The sequence below is a fragment of the Calypte anna genome, chromosome 2, assembly GCF_003957555.1.
Source record: "Calypte anna isolate BGI_N300 chromosome 2, bCalAnn1_v1.p, whole genome shotgun sequence".
NCBI lineage: Eukaryota > Metazoa > Chordata > Aves > Apodiformes > Trochilidae > Calypte > Calypte anna.
Window position 1 is genome coordinate 89550495 of NC_044245.1, and position 23637 is coordinate 89574131.

General features: G+C 40.2%; 1 protein-coding gene across 1 annotated transcript in view; it reads left to right on the top strand.

The window, feature by feature from the left end:
• The first annotated feature begins 1362 nt into the window (after nucleotides 1-1362).
• The window catches only part of CTNNAL1 (catenin alpha like 1), a 52269-nt gene continuing 29994 nt past the window's right edge, over nucleotides 1363-23637 (top strand). Inside the window, exons 1-3 of the mRNA XM_030445668.1 lie at nucleotides 1363-1608; nucleotides 18966-19155; nucleotides 23117-23304. Of these exons, the coding sequence (XP_030301528.1) occupies nucleotides 1483-1608; nucleotides 18966-19155; nucleotides 23117-23304 (504 nt within the window). The 5' untranslated portion in view covers nucleotides 1363-1482. The remainder of the gene's footprint in view (nucleotides 1609-18965; nucleotides 19156-23116; nucleotides 23305-23637) is intronic.

The window sequence follows — 23637 nt, forward strand, 5'->3', positions numbered from 1 at the left end:
GGGTCATATCGTTATCTAAGGTTATACTCACAGCTCTGGCAATTTTCTTTTTTTTTTTAATAAATATGGATAAATCCATAGGACTCCAAAGGACAACAGATTAAATTCTTTATCTTATGTCCAGGTTTCAAAATTGCACAAAAGGTGCTTTTCGCAGAAGAGGTCAGAAACCTCTCCAGAGACAGAACATGATACAAAGTCCTTCTATCAACATAAAAAAGCAAAATGCACATTCACAGAGGTGTGTTTTCTGAGAGCTGAGCAAACAGAAATCACCAGCTCTGATCAGGGAACAGAGTAGTTGCCTTTACCGGCCCAGACCCCAGGCACCAGAGATTGTGGGCTCAGACACACAGCTCTGCGCTGAGTTACCCCAGCCCTGGGCTAAAGCTGCTGTGCACCTTGGTGGCCTGGATCCCAGCCAGAACAACTCCGTCCTGTTTCCACAATTGTGAACAGGCAGGCTCGTAGAATCATCAGCTGCACCAAACACGTTCAGCCAATTTAGAAAATAAACACCGATGTACCGATACTTCTTGAATACACGTGAGAAGCGAACATGGGGAAGTTTAGCCCGTTCCAAAACCAAAGAAAAACATCGTTTTATTCAGCTGAAATTACTTTTGCCATCTTCTTGCTAGAGCCCTCACAGATGGTCTGTTTTAGCTCCAGAGCTGGGCAAAACCACATCACACGATAGCTGTTCTCCGAAAGAAAGGCAAGAGGCGTTCCCCTCCCCTTACTGCCAAGGCTGCGAAGAGAAAAGCCGAGGGAGTTTAGTTTAAGTCATCATTCCCCCCCAGATGCTATAAAGTCACACGAATCGTAGTTTCAGCTCTGAGAGAGAGAGAGGAGCTCCCTGACTGACCCTTCCTTTTGCCTCCATCGTAGTCCCCGACTCCCCGGCCGGGACCACCCTTCACTGGGTCAGCGCTAGCGGGAAACCCAAGACCGATTACCGGGCAGGACTCCCGTTCCCTTGAAGCTCACCCGAGCCCCTCCCCTGGATTCCCCACCGGGGCAGGGACCCTCCGCTCGGTCACCTCGGGCGAGAGCGGCGGAGAAACTCTCGGTGGGAGCAAGCTCCAGAGGGGAGCTGAGGTAAAGTGAGGGAAGACTACGCGGGAAAAGGGAGGGAGTGGGTTACAAGGCGAGGGAACGTCTGAGGAAGGTTCTCCTCAGCTTCAGAACACAGAGAGGAGAGACGGGCGCTGCCTCTTTAAATCCCGTCCCAAGGGGGGCGGAGAAGGGGCCGCGAGGTGGGGGCTGAGAACGCGCGCGCGCGCGGCATCGCCTGGCGCCCCGGCAAAGCAGCGGTGCCCCGGCTGGGCGGGGGAGGGGGCGGAGGCGGAGCTGGAGCGGAGTGGTGGGGGCCGTGGTGTTGAGTGGCGGGAGTGGAGTCGGCTGGGAAGGAGGACGAGTGGCGGCGGTGGTGGTGGTAGCGGCGGCGGGGAGTGGGGAGATTGTCGTCGGCTTCCCGCCATGGCCACGTCCCCGTGTAGCAGCAGCGGCGTCTCCTCCTCATCCTCGTCGGGGCTGGGGGCGGACGCGGGGCTGGAGATCCGCACGCGCTCCGTGGAGCAGACGCTGGTGCCGTTGGTGTCGCAGGTAGAAATGCCGCCGCGCGAGGCAGACACCTACCCCCCACCCCCCCTCTCCCGCTTCCCCCTTCACCCCTTCTTCCCCCTCTCCTCTTCGCCCCTCACCCCGAGGGCCGGGAGAAGGGCGGCAGCCGTCGGCTCCCACCCAGGGGCCACTTCCCCTTTCCCGCCCGGGACGGGGCTCGGCTACCGCCGAAGTTTGCGCGCTCGAGTGGTGCTGCTCCTCCCGTGGCCCCGCTCTCTCGAGCCTCCCGGGCGGGGGCGGCTTCTCTCAGTCGCGTCCCAGACTCAAGGTCCCGCCAGCCGGCGCGGTGCGGGGGTGATGCCGGTGGGGGATGCTCCTCGCACCTCCCTCCCTGTGAAGAACTCCGAAGTTCCCCGCAAGGTCGCGGTGCCGTTGCGTAACGCCCGTGGCCCCAAGGCGCTGCGGTGCCGCCGGCGGCTTCAGCCCCGGGATGCCGCCGTTGGGGGCGGGGGGCAGCGGGCAGCGAGAACCGCGTACGCCGTCCCACCTTCTCCCTCCTCCGACGGAGGGGCTGCACCACCGCCCGAGTGCCCTCGGATTCCCCAGCCTCTCGCCGGCTGGTTTTCCACATGGGAGCGTTCTGCTTTTCTCACAGTTTGGAGCTGGTGAGAGCAGTCGGCTTCCAGGGAATTTGGTGAAGCTTTGTGTTTTCGCGGTCTGGCTTGGGTGTACCATTGATTGGAGCTCTCGCCGCACCCGAGGTTTGCACGCGAATTTTATGAGGTTAAATAATAGGCAAACTGTGTCTTAGTGACCTCAAAAGGTTTCCCGCACAGTCCTGTGAGTTCGTAAAAAAACAAAAACCAACCAACCAAAAAAACCCCAAAACCAAAACAACAAATATTTTTCTAAAGTGGTCTGGTAATTACATGCTAGTCACTTCCTTTCTGTGGGTTTTGGTTTTTATTTTTATAGATCTCTAGTTACAAAACTGAAGTTTGATATGCCCAATAAATGTTTTCTTTCTTGAAAATTAATGTTTGCTATGTAGCATTTTTGTATTTTGAACTCTGATTATTAAACTTAGGAAGCCAAAACCTATCTGTACGAAATCTTTTAAACAGTGTATAACAGCCACGCAAAAATAACTAGTTCTGGTCAGGTCAAATTACGTTTGTTTGTATCCCCATTGCCCATCTGGAAACAAGTGTTGTCAGCCTCGCAATGCTTTTATACAGCTGGGCTGCAGGAAGGTTAATGGTGTTTCTGTATTTATAATGGTAATTTGTTTTTCTCTGTTTGAAGAAATCCCAGTGAGTTTGAAGAAGCCTGTCTCGGGGATTAAAAACTTGTTTCCAGACAGTAAAATTAAAGATGAAGTTCACTGAATTTTGTACTGAAATAGTTGACAGAGATAAAATATGGAGACCACTTAAAAGAAGCTTGAGAACAAACAGAAACTCTTCCAGCAAAGGCTGAACTTTATGGCATATGTTGAATTCTTTCTTTTAACAGATACCTGGGAAGATGCGCACATCCTTATTCTTCTGAAATAGTGTTTAAGAACAGTGTTTTTATTTCTCCATGGATATGTTGCATGTGTAATATGTCATGTATGGTTTTTTCATTGAGTACAAAACCTATAGCTGCATTCTCCAGAAGTGCTAAGTATCTTTCACTTCCCCTATACAAAGTGTGAGGTTTGAGCATTTATGAACACTTCAGAGCTGGCTGTTTCCTGGTAAAGCACTCCAGATGAGCTTGTTCCCTTGGAAGCTGAGCACTGAGCTCTGTTCACATTCAGGCTGAAGTTGCTGCTGGTATCAGATGCAGTTCCCTATGCTTGCCTGATAAAATGCCCCAGTTTCTGTACTCGTTTATCAGTTCTGGCTGTACTGTTTCATCTAGGTTATTGTTCAGTGGAGGTCTCATTGGCTGGCTTTGCTTGGGTATTTATGCAGAAAGGGTGTTTAGAGAGTACTTAAACAGAATCTGGATTTTATATCCTACATAAGCTATGGATCAGCAGTAATACTTAGGACTTTGTTTTTCTGCTTGTATGAGATATGCTTGCAAAGGGATTTGGATTCTTACCCTTCGGTTAAAAACTCACTGTGTGCTATGTGATACTTGTGTACTACTGAAAAAATAGTCTGAATGCTGCTGCTTTCGCTACTTCAAGCAAAGAGGAAACAAAAGGTTCCCTCTCTGACAAATTCACTCTCAGTCTGTCTTGTGGGGCTATAACTGTTTTTTTTTCTTAAATAAGAAGGGGCTCAGCCTTTTCTTTTTTTCCTGAAATTCATATACTTTACAGTATACCATCCTAATTGATGTGAATGTGTTTGACTACTTGCTCTTATTTAGCAATCGTGAGGGTTGTTAAGTTTGGGGTTTTTTTAATTGCATTTTGCATATCAGAGTATAATTGCTGCCAGCAGTGGCATAAGATTCCTGTTTTCCTGACAGGAGAAATTGCCTGTAGATTGATTACTGAATATGTTTATTAATAAACTTGTTTTTAAAACTTACTGTTTATAGAGTTGAACTAGGTCTTAATTTTCTCTAGATCTGTTCAGACCTTGATGTGGCCCTTTTCTAATAGTGCCACAGATGCCCAAAGATGGCAGATTTAAATGGCAGTATTAAGCATATTTGCTAGCACTTCTTTTTCACCATCTACTTACACATACTGTGAAGAAAACCATGCTACACTGTTGTGCAAAGCATGTGGCATGCAGTTCAGGAAATAGTGCTTTGGGGGTCAACCCCCACAGTTTTCTTTAGAATAAGTAAAATTCACTTTTTCTGGGTAGATATACTATTTTCATGTCAAACACTGAATTAAAGACAGCATTTTAAAAATCCAGACATCTCCTTTATGGCTGCTACCCATTTCCAGTCTAATTATGTCAGGTTTCATTTTTCTATGGAAAGTTTTTGGCAACACAAGTCAGGAAGGGTGTTTAAAGTGGTCAGTGCTGACTCATTTAATAACAAGTAATTTAAACAGTTGAGGAAAGGCAAAGACGGGAGAAAAGCACTTTCCAGGATGTGGCTCCACCAGCAACTTCCTCAGTTGCCATTATGTACCTGTTTGCTAGTCTAGCAGCAGCTGGGTATCTTCATAGATCGAAGAGTCTGTCTGTCTGTCTGGATCTGTTCTAAGGAAGCTCTCCAAAAAGCTGCAGAGTAAGTTTTTGTCAACCTTCACAGTCAGGCATTTGGGAAAAGTTCACCAAGAGGGAACTTTGAGCTCTGTATATGTTCCCAAAAGAGGAAAGTCAGTTTTCATAGCTGAAGGTGACCTATCTCTCAGCATCCTAAGTGTTGACCTGTGTGATTACAACTCGCTGCTTAGCCTTCTGAAAGCCCATTTTGTCATAGGCACTTTGGAGAACGATTTTGTGCTTGTTTACTTGAACATTTTTTTCCAACTTTCTTGTTACTGGAGATCTTGTCAGAGGTTTTGGAATTGTCTTGACCTATATAGTCACAATAAAACCTTAAATAGGTATTAGAAGTCCATGATGCCAATGTTTCTGAATTTTGCTATTGTGCATCTTAGGTTCTGAATAAGTTAGCAGTGGCACATGCCTTGAGGTGGATAAAGCAAACCTGTTCTTTAACATTGTTGTTTCCTTGCTTTCTCTGAAGCTAGCTAAATCAATTCCAATTTCAGTGACTGTTATATAACATTACATAATGTTCTGCCAGTATTTTGTTTTTCCAGAAGTTTATGGAGCTATGTATTAGAGCCTAAAGAAGAGCCAACAGTTGATATTTTCCCATGTATGTGAAAAGCTCATAGATGCAGTTTTCAGACTGCAGGTATGACTTTAGAATAAGACTTCTGGGTCAAGCTGGAGATCCGTATATAATCAGTGACATTTTATCTATTTCTTTTTTGTCAGTTACTGGTGATTTCCCTTGGGGACCATTGCAGGGCTCAGTACTGTTTAACACCTCGATTAGTGATTTCAGTTTTGGGATGATTGGCCAGTATGTTCATCAGACATGTCAGCTCCTGTACAGCATGTTGGAGAAGTCTGATCTGCTAGAGGACTGGGCTGCTAGGAAGAGGGACAGGCTGGAAGGATGATCTGACAAGACCTTCAGGTATTATTGTCTTTGTTGGATCTAACAAAGTCCTCTATCTGGGCCAGGATAACACCATGCAAAATGTTGTGCAGGCTGGTCAGCTGTCTACAGAGAACCTCTGTGAGGAAAGACATGGGAGTCCCAATGGAAAAAGCCCCAGTTTGGGGCTCCCTAGTACAAGGGAAAACACTGACATAGTGGAACATGTGACATAAGGGGAGAGGTTAAAAGGAAGTGTCTTTATTCAACCTCAAGAAGAGGCCTAGTGGTCATTTAGGACCTACCTTTCATACGGGAAGCTAGAATGGTCCTTTCCCATCCATACTGCTTTAACCTGTAGTGATTTTTTTTTGTCTGCTCAGTGGCAGGATTTACTGCAGTCTACAACTTCCATCTAGTTGGATAAAGAAGGCAGACAAACTGATTCCAGATGTGTATGATGATAGAGAAAGAAGCAGTGGACAGAAAGTGGAACATGGGAAATTCTGATCAGATGCAGGAAAAGGGGTTTTCCAATGTAAGGGTGGTCAGACACTGAATGAGGAATGAGGTGTATACACCAGCTACAGAAATTGCAGCTGCCTATAGAGCGACAAAACCAATGTAAGACATTATATATGACATGTTACATAGATATATATAATAGCTTTCAAGGAGTGTTCATTTCCAAACCTACGAGCTGTAAAACTCTTGGAAATTACTCAAGTTGTTGATTGTCTCAATGTGTTTTTAGCAGACAGTTTTAAAGCAGAGTCCTATATTAAGAGCACTGTTAGACTTATAACTTGATAGGCACTAGCCTTTTATTCTTGGAAGTCTACAAAAGCTAGGAGGGGGAAAAAACAAACAAAAAAATGTTTTCCATATCTGTTTTTCCTCCACACCATGAATCAGTGTTGTAAGTAAGTCATAGTACTGTATTGCAGTACAGGCACATTGCATACCTGTACATTTGAATTTGCTGCAAACCAAATGGTTCTCTCTTCTTCGGAGACTAAATAGAAGTGGCTCATATACTGTCTGGACAACATTCATAAAATGAAGGAATATCTGTAGTCTCATTCCCTTCCTGAACTTCATCATTCAGTACAAGCTCTTACACATTTCCATTTGCATTTCTCATGCAGCAGATGCACTGAGAGATTTTTTTCCAGCAAGTCTCTTGGCTGCCTTGTTTCACTAGGCATTTTGTGGGACCTCTAAGGTGCTAAAGGCATTCTTGCTCCAGTATGGTGGCTTTGCCTCATAGGACTTTTAGAGTACAGGAAAATTCCTTTTGGAAAAAGTAGTGTAATCCATATTTGTCTTAAACTCATTGCTTTCTTCCCTACATCTGAGGAAAAAAAAAAATCTAAGCACACCCCTTTTAAAATGCTTCTCAGGTACAAGTCCTTATCCTTCACTATCCTTCAGTACTTTAAACATTGTGATAACTTGCAAGCTCTGAAAAGTTTCTCCCCTTTTCCAAGATTTTCTTCATTGTGGATTCAGTTGGTACTCACTTTAGATTTGAGATTTGGCAGTACTAAATTTACAAATTACATAGAGGCTGGCGTTGTAACTTGTAGTGAGTGAAGCAAACCTCCTGCCAAACTCAGTTTATATCCTGTACCACAGAGAAACTGTGCCATGGGTGCAGAGTCTTGTGCATTAACTGCTGACGAGTCTGGAAGCATATGGTATTGTGCCTGCATATAGAGTTGCATCTCATTAGTTTCAATTAGTCAGTCATTAACTCAGTGAGTCTTCTCCTTTTGGTTCCATAGGTATTATGGGTTAAGTTGTCTGTGTGTGTTTTGTACTATGTTTGTGTTTTGTACTCTTCCACTTGATACAAATTATTCTTCTGGAAAATGAAACTTGCAGCATCTAAACCTACTCTAGGTACTCCCTGGAGGAGCCTGCTGCTTTCTCTTTGATTTGTGCAGGAAAGGTAATCTTAAGAGTTTGTTATCTGGCTGAACATAATGTGATTACTTTAGTCACAGTATCAGCTGTATCTCTGAGCTGATGTGGTTGCAGCTTTCCCTTTACTGAGGCTAGTTTTTAATTGACAGCTATTTAGTCAATGAAGCCAGGCTGTTATGAAACAGTGAAAGGGAAATAACTAATAATTTACAGTTATGATTTTTAAGGTATGCTGGAGAGCACAGGAATACTTCAGAAAATTCTAAATAGCTAAATGAAATTTTGTTATATTAGCAATTAATGATGTCAGTATTACTAATGACATTCTTCTTTACAGGAAGAATTTAACTTGAACATTTTATCACAAGAGCAACAGCACTACCACAAAACAGCTGCAGTTTCAGGGCTTTTTCCTGTGAACCCTCAGATGGTAAAATTGGCTTTGTGTTAAGCTTGGCTCTTGCTTTATAGTGTACAGTACCCTAGTCTTTGATGTGATGAATCAGAGCAACATTTCAAGTAGCTAAAGATGCTTTATACTGGCATAGCTGAAAATCAATTGCTCTTTTTCAATGGAAACTTATATTTCAGATTTATGAGACCTGATTAATGGCTTTTCTATAGATTACACAAATTTGTGTAGTTCTCCAGCAGAATGAATATTGAAACTGCCTGACAGTGATCCTGCACAAAAAGAATTAGAGGAGCTTTCTTGCTATTCAGCTTTGTTGACTGATGGTTTTAGACAGATTATGTAGGGAAATCCCCAAAGGATGAATTATGCATCAATGATTGCAAACAGCTCTGATTATAGTTTAGTAAAACTGCTGTATGGTACTATGATCCTGTGACTTTCCACATGGATTTATTTTATGTTAATTAATTCATTGACAAAGCATAACTCTTGCTAGATAGAGCCTTAACTGATAATTTTTACTCATTGAGTTGTGTTGCTTTCTATCAATAGCCTTGTTAACAGCTAGCATAGTAGATGTGTAGTGATACAGGCTCCAGTGCCAGCTTGTAACTTTTAACTCTAGGTACTGAATGGTATGATTTCGTGTTCCTACACATAAAATGAATTCTTGTATAACTTGTATAACTCCTAAACAAAAGTTACAAAAATTATGTATGAGCAAATGCTAAGGTTCTTTCAGGTGTATACAGAAACTTAAATGAGGAAGTTACTTTTGTCATAGAGAAGCATTTTTGTATTGACTTTTTGTATCAAGTAGAATGAATATTACCACTTAAACCCACACAAATAATGTGTTTTTCAAATAACACAGTAAAATTGCAAAGTAATGTTGCAAAAGTGCGCTGTGTTTTTTAGTCATGGGTGTCAAAATTGTTTAGAAGGATAATATTGTTAATTTGCAAGTGTTGAACAAAAAAAAGTTAGATCAGTGTATGGAATACTCCCATTTAATTATCAGAGACCCTATGTTGTATCTTAATGTTGCCTTTAAATATTCTTAAGTTCTCCATCTGAATGAGATTTTATTACCCTTGGGCTCTTCAACCAGAAGAGTATACAGGCTTTTTATGATAAATAAGATAATGGTTCCTGTCTTATGTTAAATTTTTATTTTGTTTTATACTTCTCTCTTTGGATTTGCATAGCCTTTTCCAGAGTACGCTGCACTTCTCTGTTAATCCCTAGGGCAAGTATGTGCTTTTCAGGATGAAATACCAGTGTTGCTCTGAATTGAAGTGGTATATGAAAATGTTGTTAAGGAAGCCTTCTCTTAAAAAAGGCTGGAGGAACCCTCAACATGCCGTGCAAGATGGCTGGTGTTTGTGCCAGTGAAGCTGCCAGTTTCTGGAATTAAGAAGTAATTTTTTCTGCATTTTTCTGGGTTTTCCAGACACAGTCCCAATTTTACTAGAAATTTTTAGTTCCACAGTAGTTTTTGTGATAAGCAGCTCAGAGGTGTCTTGGGTATTGCTTGCACCAGGAGTAGAAGGCTAGTACAGTTACAAAGGCAAGTTAGGGGGAGAAAGCCACAACAGGAATGTGCCATTCAGGCAAATGAGGTTTCCTGGTCATGTTAGTAAATTGACTTGTTTCTGAGACTTCTATCTCTTGCTGAAAACGTGTCTGCATCTGTTTTGGTCACATCTGAAAATACACTTTAAACAGTGGACTTCCCTCTGAATTGGTTTTGTTTACTTGGTCTTGTTCATGCCTAGGATTTCTAGGTGCAGAATGAAAAAGGGCAATACACTTGTTTATGAAGTCTGCCCATTTGGTTAAGAAGATACTGAACTGGAGAGTAACGGGAGGAAACTGTTGGCTTGTATACCCATAAAACTAATTATTTGGTCTATTAGCTAATGCTCAATTTTTCTAGTGTGATAGTTGTGGGTTTCAGCAAACTTCAAGAGTAGCTATTAAGTTAGAAAGCCAATGTACTGTGGAAAGTGCAATAAGGGACATTTTATTTTTGGATGTGTTTTTTGATAGGGAAGCACATTTTCTTGTGTTCAGTATCCTTGTTGATGCACATATCATATAATTAGAAGAGGTTGATGTAAGAGATGAAGGCGTAGACCCCGGTTGCTGTGCACAATTGGAATCGTTTATTGTGTGGTTTGTTACCCTTACATAGTATCCTAATACCTGTTGATTTACAATTTGCACTGCAAAGTGTTCTTTTTACTAACATAAAACCTTATCTACCCATTCCCACTGGAGGCACCTGGTACTAGGACATAACATTGTCCAGATGGCAAATTCCTTAGGTTATTTACAGTTCTTTGTTATTCTTCAGGGTCAGTGATTGCCAGGGAGTTCACAACACTCCTCTATCCCACGCTGGCCTGCTCTCTGCTGTTCTCCTACAGGAGGTTATATTGGATTTTCTATTTGAAAAGCCATTTTTGCCAACTTGTGTCATAAGTTGCTCGGAGGTGCAAATTTTAGTCTGTAAATGTCCATACATCTTTTCAAAAAGTGAAAGACACTGGATCTTGACTTGTCTGAAAATTAAGGTGGTCTTATCATTGCCACTCATTTCTGTAGGAATTCTGAATACACCTTTTGGGGTGGAAGATAGCGGCAGGCCTCTAACTTGTAAGGCTCCTAACACTATGAGTAAACAAGTTAGCCTGGTTTGATTTGTGGCCAAGCTTTGCAGAGCGTTTTGCATTGATTCAAAGAATCAGTGGAGAAAGAAGGAGGATGGCAGGAATGCAAGTCAGTTTTCATGTACTTTTCTGTTTCATATCTGCTTATCACTGAAGATCTCTAAATTTCAGGGGTCAAAGCTGAACATTATAAAGCGACTGAATTTCTCCTCTAGAACTAGTGATAATTCAGTAACATTATTAATGTTATTCAAACCTCTAGATAGTGTGCAAGAGTCCAAAGGTTGCACAAACTAGTCACCTGTATTCATGGCTTTGTTTGTTTTGTTTCTCCAGAGTTCCTTTTCACAACAACTTGCAAAAGAAGTTGGAAATAATCTCACTGAAAAAATAAGCATTTCTGGAGTTTCAAAAGCTTTCATTCCTTTGTAAAAGAACACAAATCCCCCAAGTTCCCCAAAAATCACACTGGAGGAAATAAATTGGTATCATCAGAGTACTACATCTCAATTGAACAAGTTTACCTGTGTCAGATTTTGGTTAATCATTTCCTCTCTGGTGTTTGGTTTTGAAATATAAAGATTTTCTAGGAATGTGTTCAACACAAAGAAAATCTATTCACTATTACAGTACCGTCTTGCTGTGAGTTGAATAATTTTCGTTTGATCTTTTAGCAATTCCAAGAATGTGTAACAAGTACATAGCAGTGGTGCTAGTAATCTGAGGCGTTTATTCAAATTTGAATTTGTGTACTCTCTTTCCTGGCAAACTTTACAAGGAGATCTGAAGGAGATTTTTGAAGTCTAGATCTGAAGGAGGTGAAGAGGACTGTTCTTGCCCCTTCCAGATAACATTTTCTACATGTTAAAGTTACTGTGATTATGAGAAGTGCTCAAGCAAACATTTATGATGTTTTAAAATAATATGCACTATTTGCAATTAACCAAAAACCAGTTTACAACAGCAATATACCTGGTGTCTCCTTTGCTTGCTTTATTCTTATGCTCTTTTCTAAGTACCTATGCTTGGGCACTGCAGGAGATAATAGGTTAGGTATACTAGTGGTCTGATTTGGTAGGGCTGCTCTTGTATTGCTTGTCTTGTATTTACTTGTCACTGCAGGTCCTGGATTGTTCCTTCTTATTTCTCAGGGGTGGCTTATCAACTTGTTAGATGCTACATGTGAAAGATTTCCTGAGGCTCCTCTAAACATGTCAGCATTTGCCCACAGATAAGTGAACCAGCTTACAGGTTGTTAAAGTAGTTTTATTTCATTTGCTTCCCTGAAGGCTTGTATGAAAGATGTGTACAAAAGCAGTGAGAAGATGCTTTTAGAAAGCCTTCAGGTAGAGATACAACAGTCTTAGCATCAGAAGCATAACAGAACTCATGCACCATATATATATATATATACTGCCCTTCTAGACACTATTGTGTTGGCAGTATGAGGAAAATATTTAACTACAAAGTAGCAAGATCATACCACTTCTTGGTAGTGGTTGTCTTACAGAAGAGATGACTTTATAGTCCTGAATGGTTCATTGAGTTCTGTGTGACTTAAGCAAGAAGGAGTTAGTTCCCTCTTGAATAATAACTTGTAGAAGAAATGGTTCTAGTGTTCTAATTAAGTGTCCATAAACCAGAAACAACTGTCTCAAATAGAATATAGCTTCTTAAAGTTGACTAGCACATCAGTAGTTAATGCAGTTATATTTCATTTTGGTAAATCCTTTCCAGCCTTTGAAAACTTTCAAAGCTGAATTTCTACCAAGTTTTATCTGTGGAGTGTTCTACAAAAAGGAAAACTGAGTAGGAAGATACAGCTTTCCAATTCTAAAAATCTGCAAATTAGCCAGACTTCTAGAAAACACTTTAGTGCTTGAAATTGTAGAAGGTGCTTAGTAAGACCTTCATTATTGCTTGGATCTGCATCTAATCTTAACAGACTTTTGATTTTTAGGACAGGGAAGCATGCAGTCCTTGTTCATTTCTTAAGAACCCTGAGGCTCATCTTTTCTGATGAGAAATCAGTGTGACAATTCTGCTTGAAGCCCTTATGGACTGCATATGAAATGCCAGCTGCTGCTTCTGTGCTCTCTCTCACACATGTGGTTGTACTCTGTAGCAGATGTGGGTGCTGGAACAGAGTGTGCTGCTGTCTGGCTTAATGGGTCTGAAGACCTGTTTATCCTTAAGTAGTGAACAAGACCTAATGAGACATGATGCCTAAAATGCAGTATTTCCTCCTGGCCCCCATCAAGATGAAATTATAAAATATGAGCTGTGTGGTAAAGGCCTTTTTGATCAAGTTTTCTACATGTCCTATCAAATGCAACTAAATTTACAGCACATGTCTATAGTATGGGTTTTTAGCTTCTTGCCTGCTATGTAGTGGTATTCCATTTTCTTAAAGAAGGCTTTCCATTCCTCCTACCCTCCTATTATGTTGGGTTTTGGGTTTGGTGGTGGTTTGTTTTTTTGTGGTGGTTTTTTGTTTTGTTTTGTTTTTTGGGTTTTTTTTTGTTTTTTGTTGTTGTTTTGGTTGTTTTTGTTTTGGGTTTTTTTGTGTTTTTGTTGTTTTTGGGTTTTTTGTGGTTTTTGTTTGTTTGTTTGTTATTTAGAAAGGAATCATCTGCCATTATGAAATTAGAATAATAGAATCACAGAATGGTTTGGGTTGGAAGGGACCTTAAAGATGATCTAGTTCCAGCCCCCCTTACATAGGCAAGGACACCTCCCACTAGATCAGGTTGCTCAATCCAGCCTGGCCTTGAACACTTCCAGGGAGGCGGCATCCACAATTAATGGAAGGTAGGAGAAAAAACAAAAACCAGAAGAGGAGCTTTTGCTCTGAGGATAATATTCCTTGCATAACAAGGAATATATGGAGGAAACATATGTATTCTAGCACGAAAATGGATTAGTGTGAGGCAGTAACAAATAGTACTCTTGAGAGTCATAAGTCAATGTATGTAAAATGTGGGTACTTACCCAGGGAGGGAGGTGGGTGGCATATCTTTTAGCATGACTTCTCAGTCATGCTTCTTGTGTTTGTAAGCAGTAGCTGTGGAATAACTGCATGTCCCTTGGTTTTATTTATAGTTGCATAGAAATACTTCCTGAAAGCCAGTCTTAATTATCACTTAATTCTGTCATGCAAGACTTAATTACACTTATAATAAATAGACATGCGATTATTTTTAGCAAAGCATGCTGCCATGATGCTTCCTGTGCATGAAGCATAGAATTATTTAAATATCAGTACCTGAAGGCCCTCAGAAAGCTCTGAAAACAGGTGCTTGAAAAGTGCCACAGCTGAGCTTGATATTCCTGAAATGTGAGGTACATCTTGATAATTATGCCTGCATATGTGTTAGCAAAGTACTTGGGGGAAAAGTCGATTTTTTTCTGGGGCTGGTCATAAGTGACAAAAAGGACAGTTTCTTAAAGCATGCTTCTTAATCTTACTGTCTCAAATCCTAGATAAGCATTCCATATGTGCTTGCATTAAACAGAGCATGAGTGCTGTCAAAAGAATTGTTTTGTTTTGAGAATCTGATCAGTAAATCCTAAGTAAACAGCATATACTTTTGTTCAGAGAGACTTGCAGGTAATCTTTTCAGCTGCTACCTCCTGCATGAACACCACAGATGTTACTGACTGGGTGATGCATGATCAAAATGCAATAAATTAAATATTTGGGAGGTGTTAAGTTTTAAAAGGAAAGCTTAGATAATGCTCCTGGAGTCACAGTGGTTTCCTTCTTTAAAAAAACAGAAACAAACCAAACGACAGAAACACAGCAGTAATGGTTCTGGTCTGTTCAGAACCAGATGGGCTGCAGGGGAAAATCAATTCTTTGTAATCTGAAATATCCTTAAATGCTGCAAGTTTTCACTAATCTGTTTTTTGGTAGTCTTTTAGGCTATCTTTGGAGGGAGGTGGTTGTTTATTGGGGAGAAAGTTCCTTTTTAGATTTCCTGTGGATCTTTGCTTTTCTTCACTTAACTTGTCCAATTTTATGTCTTTTTAAACTGCTTAAGAGTCAGGAGCAAGAACTTTGGTTATTCTTTATTTTAGAAGCCCAGTTCATTTGCTTTCTAATGCTCATTGGTTTACTTGTATCCTGAAGCGTGGTATTGTATGCCTCCGCCCAATGCATCTCCAGTTGTACTGCATAGGGATTTTATTTTTTTCTTACTATGATCTGATCTAGTTAAATATTTATGCTGCTTATTAGCATCACAGTTTCCTTCAGTTTGTCACTTACCATACCAGTGAAATAATTCTTCTTGCTCAGTTATGTTGTTTGTTAGTTTTTTAGCACTTGATTGTTCATTACAAGTTTGATTAAGTCTTGAAAAGAATCTGAAATTTCAGTTGCTATTACTTATGCTTCTTCATATCTTTATTTTAAATCAAATATATAGGTGAGTATATACCTGTTGCTCTTAGCACTTCATGAAGGAAGAAGATATTAATCCATATTACATGTTCTACTTGTTTGCACAGCAGTGTTTTCTGTGGGTGGCAGATTTTGAGAAGCCCATCTGTATCTAGTAACTCTCCTCACTCCTGTGATGTTATTAAGCATTTTCATGTTTCTAGAACCAAAGATGGCCTTTTTTCCTTTAGATAAGGTACATGTTTCATATATAACCATAGGTTTCAAAATTCAATTTTGCATATACAGACTACTCCAGTGGGTGTTTAGAGCAGATAGACTCATGGAGTGGTTTGGGTTGAAAGGGACTTTAAAGATCGAGTTTTGACTCCTCTGACATGAACAGAGACACCTTCTGCTAGACCAGGTTGCTCAAAGCCCCACGCAACCTGGCCTTGAGTACTTCCAGGGAGGGGGCATCCACAGCTTCTTTGGAAGCTAACCTGTTTCACTGTCTCACTGTCCTCATAAAAAATTTCTTCCTTACGGCCAATCTAAATCTATCCTTTTAGTGTAAAACCATTATGCCCCGTAATGTCACTACAGACCTTGGTAAAAAGTCTTAATCTTTTTCATAAGCTGCCTTTAGTGAAAGGCTACAGAAGGTCTCCCCAGGGCCTTCTTTTCTCCAAGCTGAGCAACCCAAACTCTTAAGCCTGTCTTCATAGGAGAGGTGCTTCAGCAACCTGATTATCTTTGTGGCCCTCCTCTGGATTTGCTTCAATGGCTCCATGTCTTTCATGTGATGAGGTCTCCAGAGCTGGACCCCTTATTTTGGGTGGGGTCTCACCAGAGCAGAGTAGAGAGGCAAAATCACTTTCCTAGACCTGCTGGCCACACTTTTGAGCACAGCCCAGTTGGCTGGCTGGGCTGCAAGAACAGGTTTCCAGCTCATGTCCAATTTCTCATGCACCAGAACTCCCACGTCCTTTTCTGCAGGGTGCTTTTCGATCCATTCTTCCCCGAGTCTGCATTCATACTGGGGATTGTCCCAGCCCAGGTACAGGACCTTGCTCTTGGCCTTGCTGAAATTCATGAGGTTAAGATGACACCAGTGACAAATGTGCAAAAAGAGCTGCTGATTCTTGCTTCACTTTGTATGGGGGCTATTGAGCTTATCTTTTTCTGCAGAACCTCTTCTGAAGAGAGTGCTAAAGAAGTCAAAACCATAAACTTCACTCATGTGTCAATGAAACTATTTCTGAAAATGCCTTGTAAGACTTCATTAAAGCAACTTAAACTGTAATATGTTCATAATTTTCACCATTTGCATACCTCTGCCATCATAATGGGATTAAAATGCCTTGATGATTTGTAAAACCATGGTATGCCTTTCAGTTTGCAGCGTTAGTTGCATATGCATTTTTGGGGGATTACACAGAACATGTTTAAACTTCCACTGGCATACAGTGCTGTGGGAGGTAAACTTGCAGCCAGGGCATGCATCCAGCTACTATTCTGTTTGGTTTAGCCTTGTGTTATTTTATTCTCAGTAACTGTATAAATGTAATGTTAGCCATTTGTTTGCATAGCATCGTTTTGATATTTTTTTTTTAAATCAGATGAGGAAACAAAGATGTCACCCTCTATCAAATTGGTTTTCTTCAGCATTTGGTCCAATGCTCTGTGGGCTTGCTGCTGCCCATGGTTAGGTAAGAACTTGCCATCTGGGTTTTTAGATTAGTTGCTATCGCTTATTTGATAGCATGGTATACCTGAAACATCTACAGTGCAAGAATTCTGGAGAGGTGCATAGTGCAGCTGTTTTAATATCCATCTGATATTAATATGAATTTTCACTGAAGTGATGGTAGTTGTGTATTCTGGGAAGCATCATTTCACCTCTAGAATGAACCTGAAGGTGTTCAGGTGTTTGCTTAGCTTGCTGTTTAACAGGACTGTACCATCCTAAGATGGTGTTTTCATTTGACTGGTGTAGGGTTCATAGGCTTTGGGGCTGAAGTTTGTGAACCAGGGGGACTCTCACAGGGTTGGATTTGTTGTATGAATTGCAGAAAGTGGCCTGCCTTTAGGGGGTGTGGTTAGGTATAAGTTAGAGAAGTAAAGCAGATATCATAAGGCAGTAGGCAGACAATGCACTTCTGTAGGGATGTTTTGTACTAGAACAAAGTATTTTTCTCTTCATGTAACTAAGTGCTCAGTGAAATATTAGTATTTTCCATTGTAAGCAATTTAGTACTGCAAACTTGATCAAACCAGCTCCTGGCATTCAAAACCAGCCCCAGTAGTATTAAAAAAACACCGCTGTTTTTCCCCTGAAATATGACTTGGTGATATCTGAAGGGTAAGCATTGATCAGATTATGAAGCAGAACAGTTCCTGCATTGGTCCCTGCTGTTTCCTTCAATCCAATGTGAGCATTATAGGTACAACATCTCTACTGTTGCCCTACTATAGGCTTGACTGGTGTAGGAGAATGTATGAGTGAATAGTGATTTGTATGTTTTGAGGAACAAAGACACCTGTAATTAAGCTGATGCAGCTGAGGCATTCAGACACTTAAGTAGCTTATGTGATTCAGAGTTTCTTTCAACAGACACCTTTGAGCCCCTGTGGATGTGGCCTACGATGCAGTTCTGTGGGCATCTTAAACAATGCTGCTGCTGAAAGCAGCACTTCTTCCCATCCTTCTGTCCCCAGTCTTAATCTTTTCCCTTTTGCCACCGAAAATTCATACAGCTATGCAATGGCCTGGACTGGGCAACTGAATATGACAAAGAATAAACTAATAAATGTTACTTTCTTCACAACTCAGGTTTAACCTACTCCAGATAAATTAATTTCAAAAACAGGAGTGGGAGACAGGGACAGTCAGGACTGTCTTTGCAACCATGATGGCTTTTATGCTCATATAGGATGCTCAAAACTAGTTAAAAGTAAAGCTCCTGTATTATTTATAATTGGTTAATTCTGAGTGGCTGGATTGCACACTGTTCTAATGTTTGTGAAGCTACTTCTGCATTCCCTTTCTAAAGAGAGAGAGGGATTTCTGTGTCTTTTTCCTCATGTTTGGTGTGCAGGGCAAATTGTTGTTTGCTGCTGCAGTCAGAAGGTAATCTCTAGTAGGTGTGATCCATCCAAGAAGAAATGTGTAGAGTGGTATTATACAGGGCAGAAAAGCTGATACAGGATGTGGAGTTTACAGTAAGAATGTCCTCACAAGTTGTTTTATTGATAACTTGGGTCAAATGGTGAAGTTTTTAAACTCAGAAAACATGTAATTGAGGATATCTAAGTTCTGAGTAGAGTGGATATTGCAATGGAAGGAGGCCTGAAATAAGTTGGATTTTTTCTGAAAGACTGATGGTTCTTTTTGTGTAACAACTCTGCTACTGCTTGTTCTTAAAGCCTACCTTAATCAGTTGGATAAAACATCATACAGAAACTCTGCTTTCAGTAAAAATAGCAAAGCTCTCAAATAATTGATGAGTCTATTTAATTACCTGGCAGCACAAAAAGTTTGTAAGATTCCCATGGCTGGCAATTTCAAAATGATGTTGATATGCCAACTTAGACTCCAGCTTTTTCTGTATCTGTAGTGTGAAAACCTCTTGAGAGACTTAGGGCAGCTTATTTTAATAGTGCAAAGGGGAGGAAAAAACAATTCCTCAATTCATTTGAAATGTGAGATAAGCAGATGAGCAGACTTAATTATACTCCAATTTATTTTTTCTCATTCTATGAGAAGCTAAATGATATTTTGTAACTTAACACTGAATTTTATTAGAGAAGTATTCTAAAAATCTACTACTGAGTTCATTCCAAAATTTGCCGTTAATACTAAGGTTAAAATGTCTTGCATACAGTTCTAATAATTAACTCTTCTTGTTTGCAGATAACTACTCTTATTAATCATAAGGATAAACCAAAGCGTTCAGACAAGACTCTGCAAGCAATTCAGCGAGTGGGCCAAGCAGTTAACCTGGCAGTTGGAAGATTTGTTACAGTAGGTGAAGCTATAGCCAACGAAAATCATGAATTGAAAGAGGAAATGAACATTGCTTGCATTGAGGCAAGAAGAGCAGGTTTGTAGTTACTCATTAAATTTTTAACTTGTTGTGCTTGTGCCATTTTTAGCACACTAATTTTAGTATCAGGAATTATGTAAGAACTTCATTATTTAGTTGTTTAACCCTCTTCTGCTCATTCATTCAAAGCCTGATCTGTTACTTGGTTTTGTCACTTACTTGAATTGCTGTCATCTTATGTACAGGGAATAGACTTGTGTGCTTGCTTTGGTTTCTGTAAGGTCTTTTGCCACAAGGACTGACCTGACTGCTCTTTGTTTATGCTTTTAATACAAAGAGCAGAATGTTGAAAATACAGCCTTAGAGTTTATTGCCCTCAAGCTAAAATAGTGGCTTATTTAAAGTAATTCAAGTGTTATGCTATTGAGGTCACTATGTTCTAAACCTGCATGTCTGAATGAAGGTCAGTGTCAACCCACATTTCGTCAGGACTCAGTAAGATGACTCACATCAGTCATCTGATGACTCCCCTCAGAGGAATGAAATTTGTATCACACTTGCCTTTTTGTTGGACTCAACTTCTGTTGCAAGCTTCTCCATGCGTGGATTGAATGTGATATGTGGATAACTGAGTTGATACTGTAAGAGTATGTCAGTGTCATGCTAGAAACTACTTTCCTAGGCATTAAGTACTGTCCCTTGCATAATATTTTAGTGGCTTTTAGTAAATGCAGTGCAGACTTCAAGAAGATAGCATCTAGAAGATTGTTCCTTTTGTTGTTCATTACTGGTGGTAGATTTTTGGTTCCTTTCTTTGCTTAAATACATTGAGATCATGGGAAATCCTGCCTGAAGCTTTTCCTCTTTAAGGAGGTAGGTGTACCTACAGATGTGACAGACTCTCTTCTTACTGTGGCTTCAGGGAGACAGTTCTGAGATGCCAGGTATGGAGGCAAATAAATGACCCTTCAATGCTGATGTCTGGATAACTGCAGGAAGGTGTAGTGCTGTGTTCCAAGCTGTGGGTTACTGTATTTAAAACTGATCTGTTAAGATAAACAGTGGACTTTTGGCTCGGTATGTGTTTTTTATCTTTTAAATAAGCACAAAAGTCTGAGAAACTGGCCTTTTTGTGTCCTAGTTAGTATAATTCTTGCTGAATCACTGTGATGGCCTCAGACTTTGAGGGTGCAATCATACTATTTTTGTGATTAAAAAAAACCAACAACAAAACATAGTAATTGGGCATGGTACTGTAAGAAATCCTTTGAAAATCTCTCAACAAAGAGTCGCAATGTCTAGAGACAGGCTGGTGATGAATGATTATTTTTGTTATTTGTAGAATGACTCTAGATAAACTTTGGACAGAGAATTTGTGGTTGCTCCAGTGAACTTGGCTGCAAACAGAAATGCCCTAATTTGAAAACATTCCATTTGTTATGTGAAGCATGTGTTTTCTCTTCAGAGATCCAAGTAAAGTGCTGACAAGCCCAAATTACTAAGATTTACGTCAATAATCTCAGCTGCTGAAAGAGCAGTGCAGTCTGGATCTCTGTTTCTTGACTTGGAAGTTATGTTGTGACCAAGTGCTTTTACTCCCTGGTGGTGTATCCAGTAGGAGTTCAGAATCTAGAAATAGTCTGTAGTATTTTCTCTCACCAAACCGTTGTACTTTTCTACATGACAGGTTTTCCTGTAATGCTGTAATGAGCCTCTGTCTAGAGTAATGAAGATACAGACTGTTTACTTTTCTGTCATGCCTCACATTTACCTTGGCATGGCTCATTTATTCTGTGCAATATCTGAGATCTAACTGAACACTTAGATGGGAAATTCAGTGTTTCAGACATATTTGCTGTTGTTTTTTGTTGTTTTTTGTGCCAGCATTATCTTCATGGACAGCTGACTGTTGGACAAAATGAGAGTCCTTTGTGCAGATAAATTTATGGATTACTGTCTTCTGAATTCAATTTTCCAACATAGTTGCTCATGTGTAATTTTGAACAACTTTGTTGTTCCCAAGCAAGCCAATGAAATCTCTTGGCCAATTATAGCCAAGAATATGAACTTGTATGAAATAATTTCATGTTCTGACGGAATGAGCAGCATAAATCACTTGCTGTTTAGGACAGAGGATGTTGTAGAGCTGTTCATACTTCTTTTTTAGCTGATTGATTAGATGGTGCCTCAAAAATTAAAGGGACACTTTGTTAGCCATAAAAGATATACTTCAAGACTAAAGGATTTATATCATTAGCAGTTGAGATGCTTAAGAAAAGGTAGGGAGTCTTTAAATCAATTGCATATCCTGCAGAGGCTTGGAAGGAAGACAAATGTTGTATCTGTCTCTTGTGAAGGAGATAATCAGTGATCTGAAGTATTTCAGACTTCCTACAGCTGTTTCCATGTAATAAACCTTGTAATTTGATGGACTCAAAATAGAATCATAAAACTGCAGAGGGTCATGGAGCAGATTTTGCCAAACCTGGTCTTGTACGGTGCCTGTATTTACCATGACAGTGTAGTAGTGGAATTTTCAGTACCTTCAGCTATGGAATTCACCATCTTGGAGTGTAGTTTGTTTATTCATATTGGCATACTTAAAATAGAGAGACCCTCTGATGACACTCTGATTATTTATAGTGTTGCTGTTATGACCTGGTCTGGTCCTAGCAGAAGTACTGGAAGTTCCTTGCCATAGGGCAATACCTGATCAGGCAACTTTGGAGCTCAAGGGATAACAACCAGAAGAGAGAAATCTATACTTAAACCACTATGAATTATGGAGCGCTGTGGTTTTAAGGACTCTCAGGCTTTCAAAGCTGGAGCTCCGTGGCTAGGAGAACTTTCAGGCCTTCCTTGTTGCATAGTGTTTGTGTGTGGCATTTCTGGAGTAATAATTCACCTTCAGGTCATTTGTTCAAAGCCTATCAGGCTTTATCAGGCTCTTGGTGCATCTTGTCTGCTTAGATGAATTACCTTGGTTATTCAAGGGAATTTTGAAGATGAGTCATAGGGGACTCAATCAAATGTCCTGGATATTATATTCAGGGATGATCTGGAGGTTGGTTGTGGGTTTTTCATGTTGTCTTGTATGCTAACAAAAAGCATGTCTCAGAGCTTCCCTGAGTCCTGTTTCCCAGCAAGTCACTCTGCAGTTGTGGAATAAAAAGCTGCTCTGTGCCATTCCTCTCTTATTGTACTATAACCTAAAGTACTCCTGAAGATTTAATTTGATTTAGGGGCCTCTGATTTTTATCAGACGAGGAGATTCATTGGCTTCACTGTATTGAAGAATTTTTAACTGCATGAAAAATAAAAGTGGTTAAATAGTACTATTTAACTATTATAATATTAAATGGCAGTTAACTAAGAAGATGCTTATGAAATGAAATTCATCACTTCCTTGCCTTTTTTTGCTCCTGTCTCTGGCAGTACACTGGTGGTCCTCCTTTGAACATAAAGCGCAGTAGCCTCACTATAGTGCATCATTCCAATAAGTTCCAATGTTACTGTTTGGAATTGCTTTATTTTTCATGCATGGAGACTTCTGTAGGAATAGGAAATTTATAAATTATGTTAATATGAACTTAAATTTGAAGAGTAGAGGGGAATTTGTAGTTATTCCTTGCTTACTGCATCCGACTTCTTCAGTGGGTTGGTGCTGCAGGCTTGTACAGTAATACGAATTTTGCTATTGAAACTGGGAAGGCCTCCCATTAATATTTTCTTCCTCCATATTTCCCAGATCCCCCCTTCCTCCACCTCAAGTATCTGTAGAAATACTGTATGAAAATAAGTGTACGTTACAGATGGAAAAATGAGGCAGTGCTGAATAATAGGACAGATTTAAATATGGTGAGGGTGCCACCAACAGTCAGTACAAGGAAGTGAAATAGGAGACTAGGTAGCTCTGAAATTGATGTTTTGTGTCACAATGGTGAAAGTTACGAGTGCTTAATGGCCCAGCATCTTCTTTGTACGTATGAAATACTAATTGGTTTTTTTATGTCTCTAGGTGAAACAATTGCACAGCTTACAGACGTGGCAAGCTTGGATCATCCAGAATCTGATAGCCACATAACAATCTTTACAGACAAAACTGGTGTGGTAAAAGCTGCAAGATTACTACTTTCTTCTGTCACAAAAGTGCTGGTGTTAGCAGACAGAATTGTTATAAAGCAAATAATAACTTCCAGAAATAAGGTATTTATGGCTTCTTTTTTGTTTTCTTTAATTATTACCTGCAGTCAGTGCAAAAGAGCGGTGCTAAATGAAGTGGAATTTTTATTATCTCTGGAGGGAAGTGCAAAGTAAATAGATAAAAATGGATGTCTTAAAATATGTTCACCTACCAGATGGCTGTAAATCAGGAGGAATAAAATAACAGTTTTCAGTGACTACATCTTATGTGACCTGTATTGTACTATTGATTTAGCATGCTGGAGAAGATGGCATATTACTGCTTATTTAAGTTTGCTGCAAGGTAAAAAGCGTTTCTGTCAGTAAAACAGCCAATAAAAGCTTCTACTTGCTGAG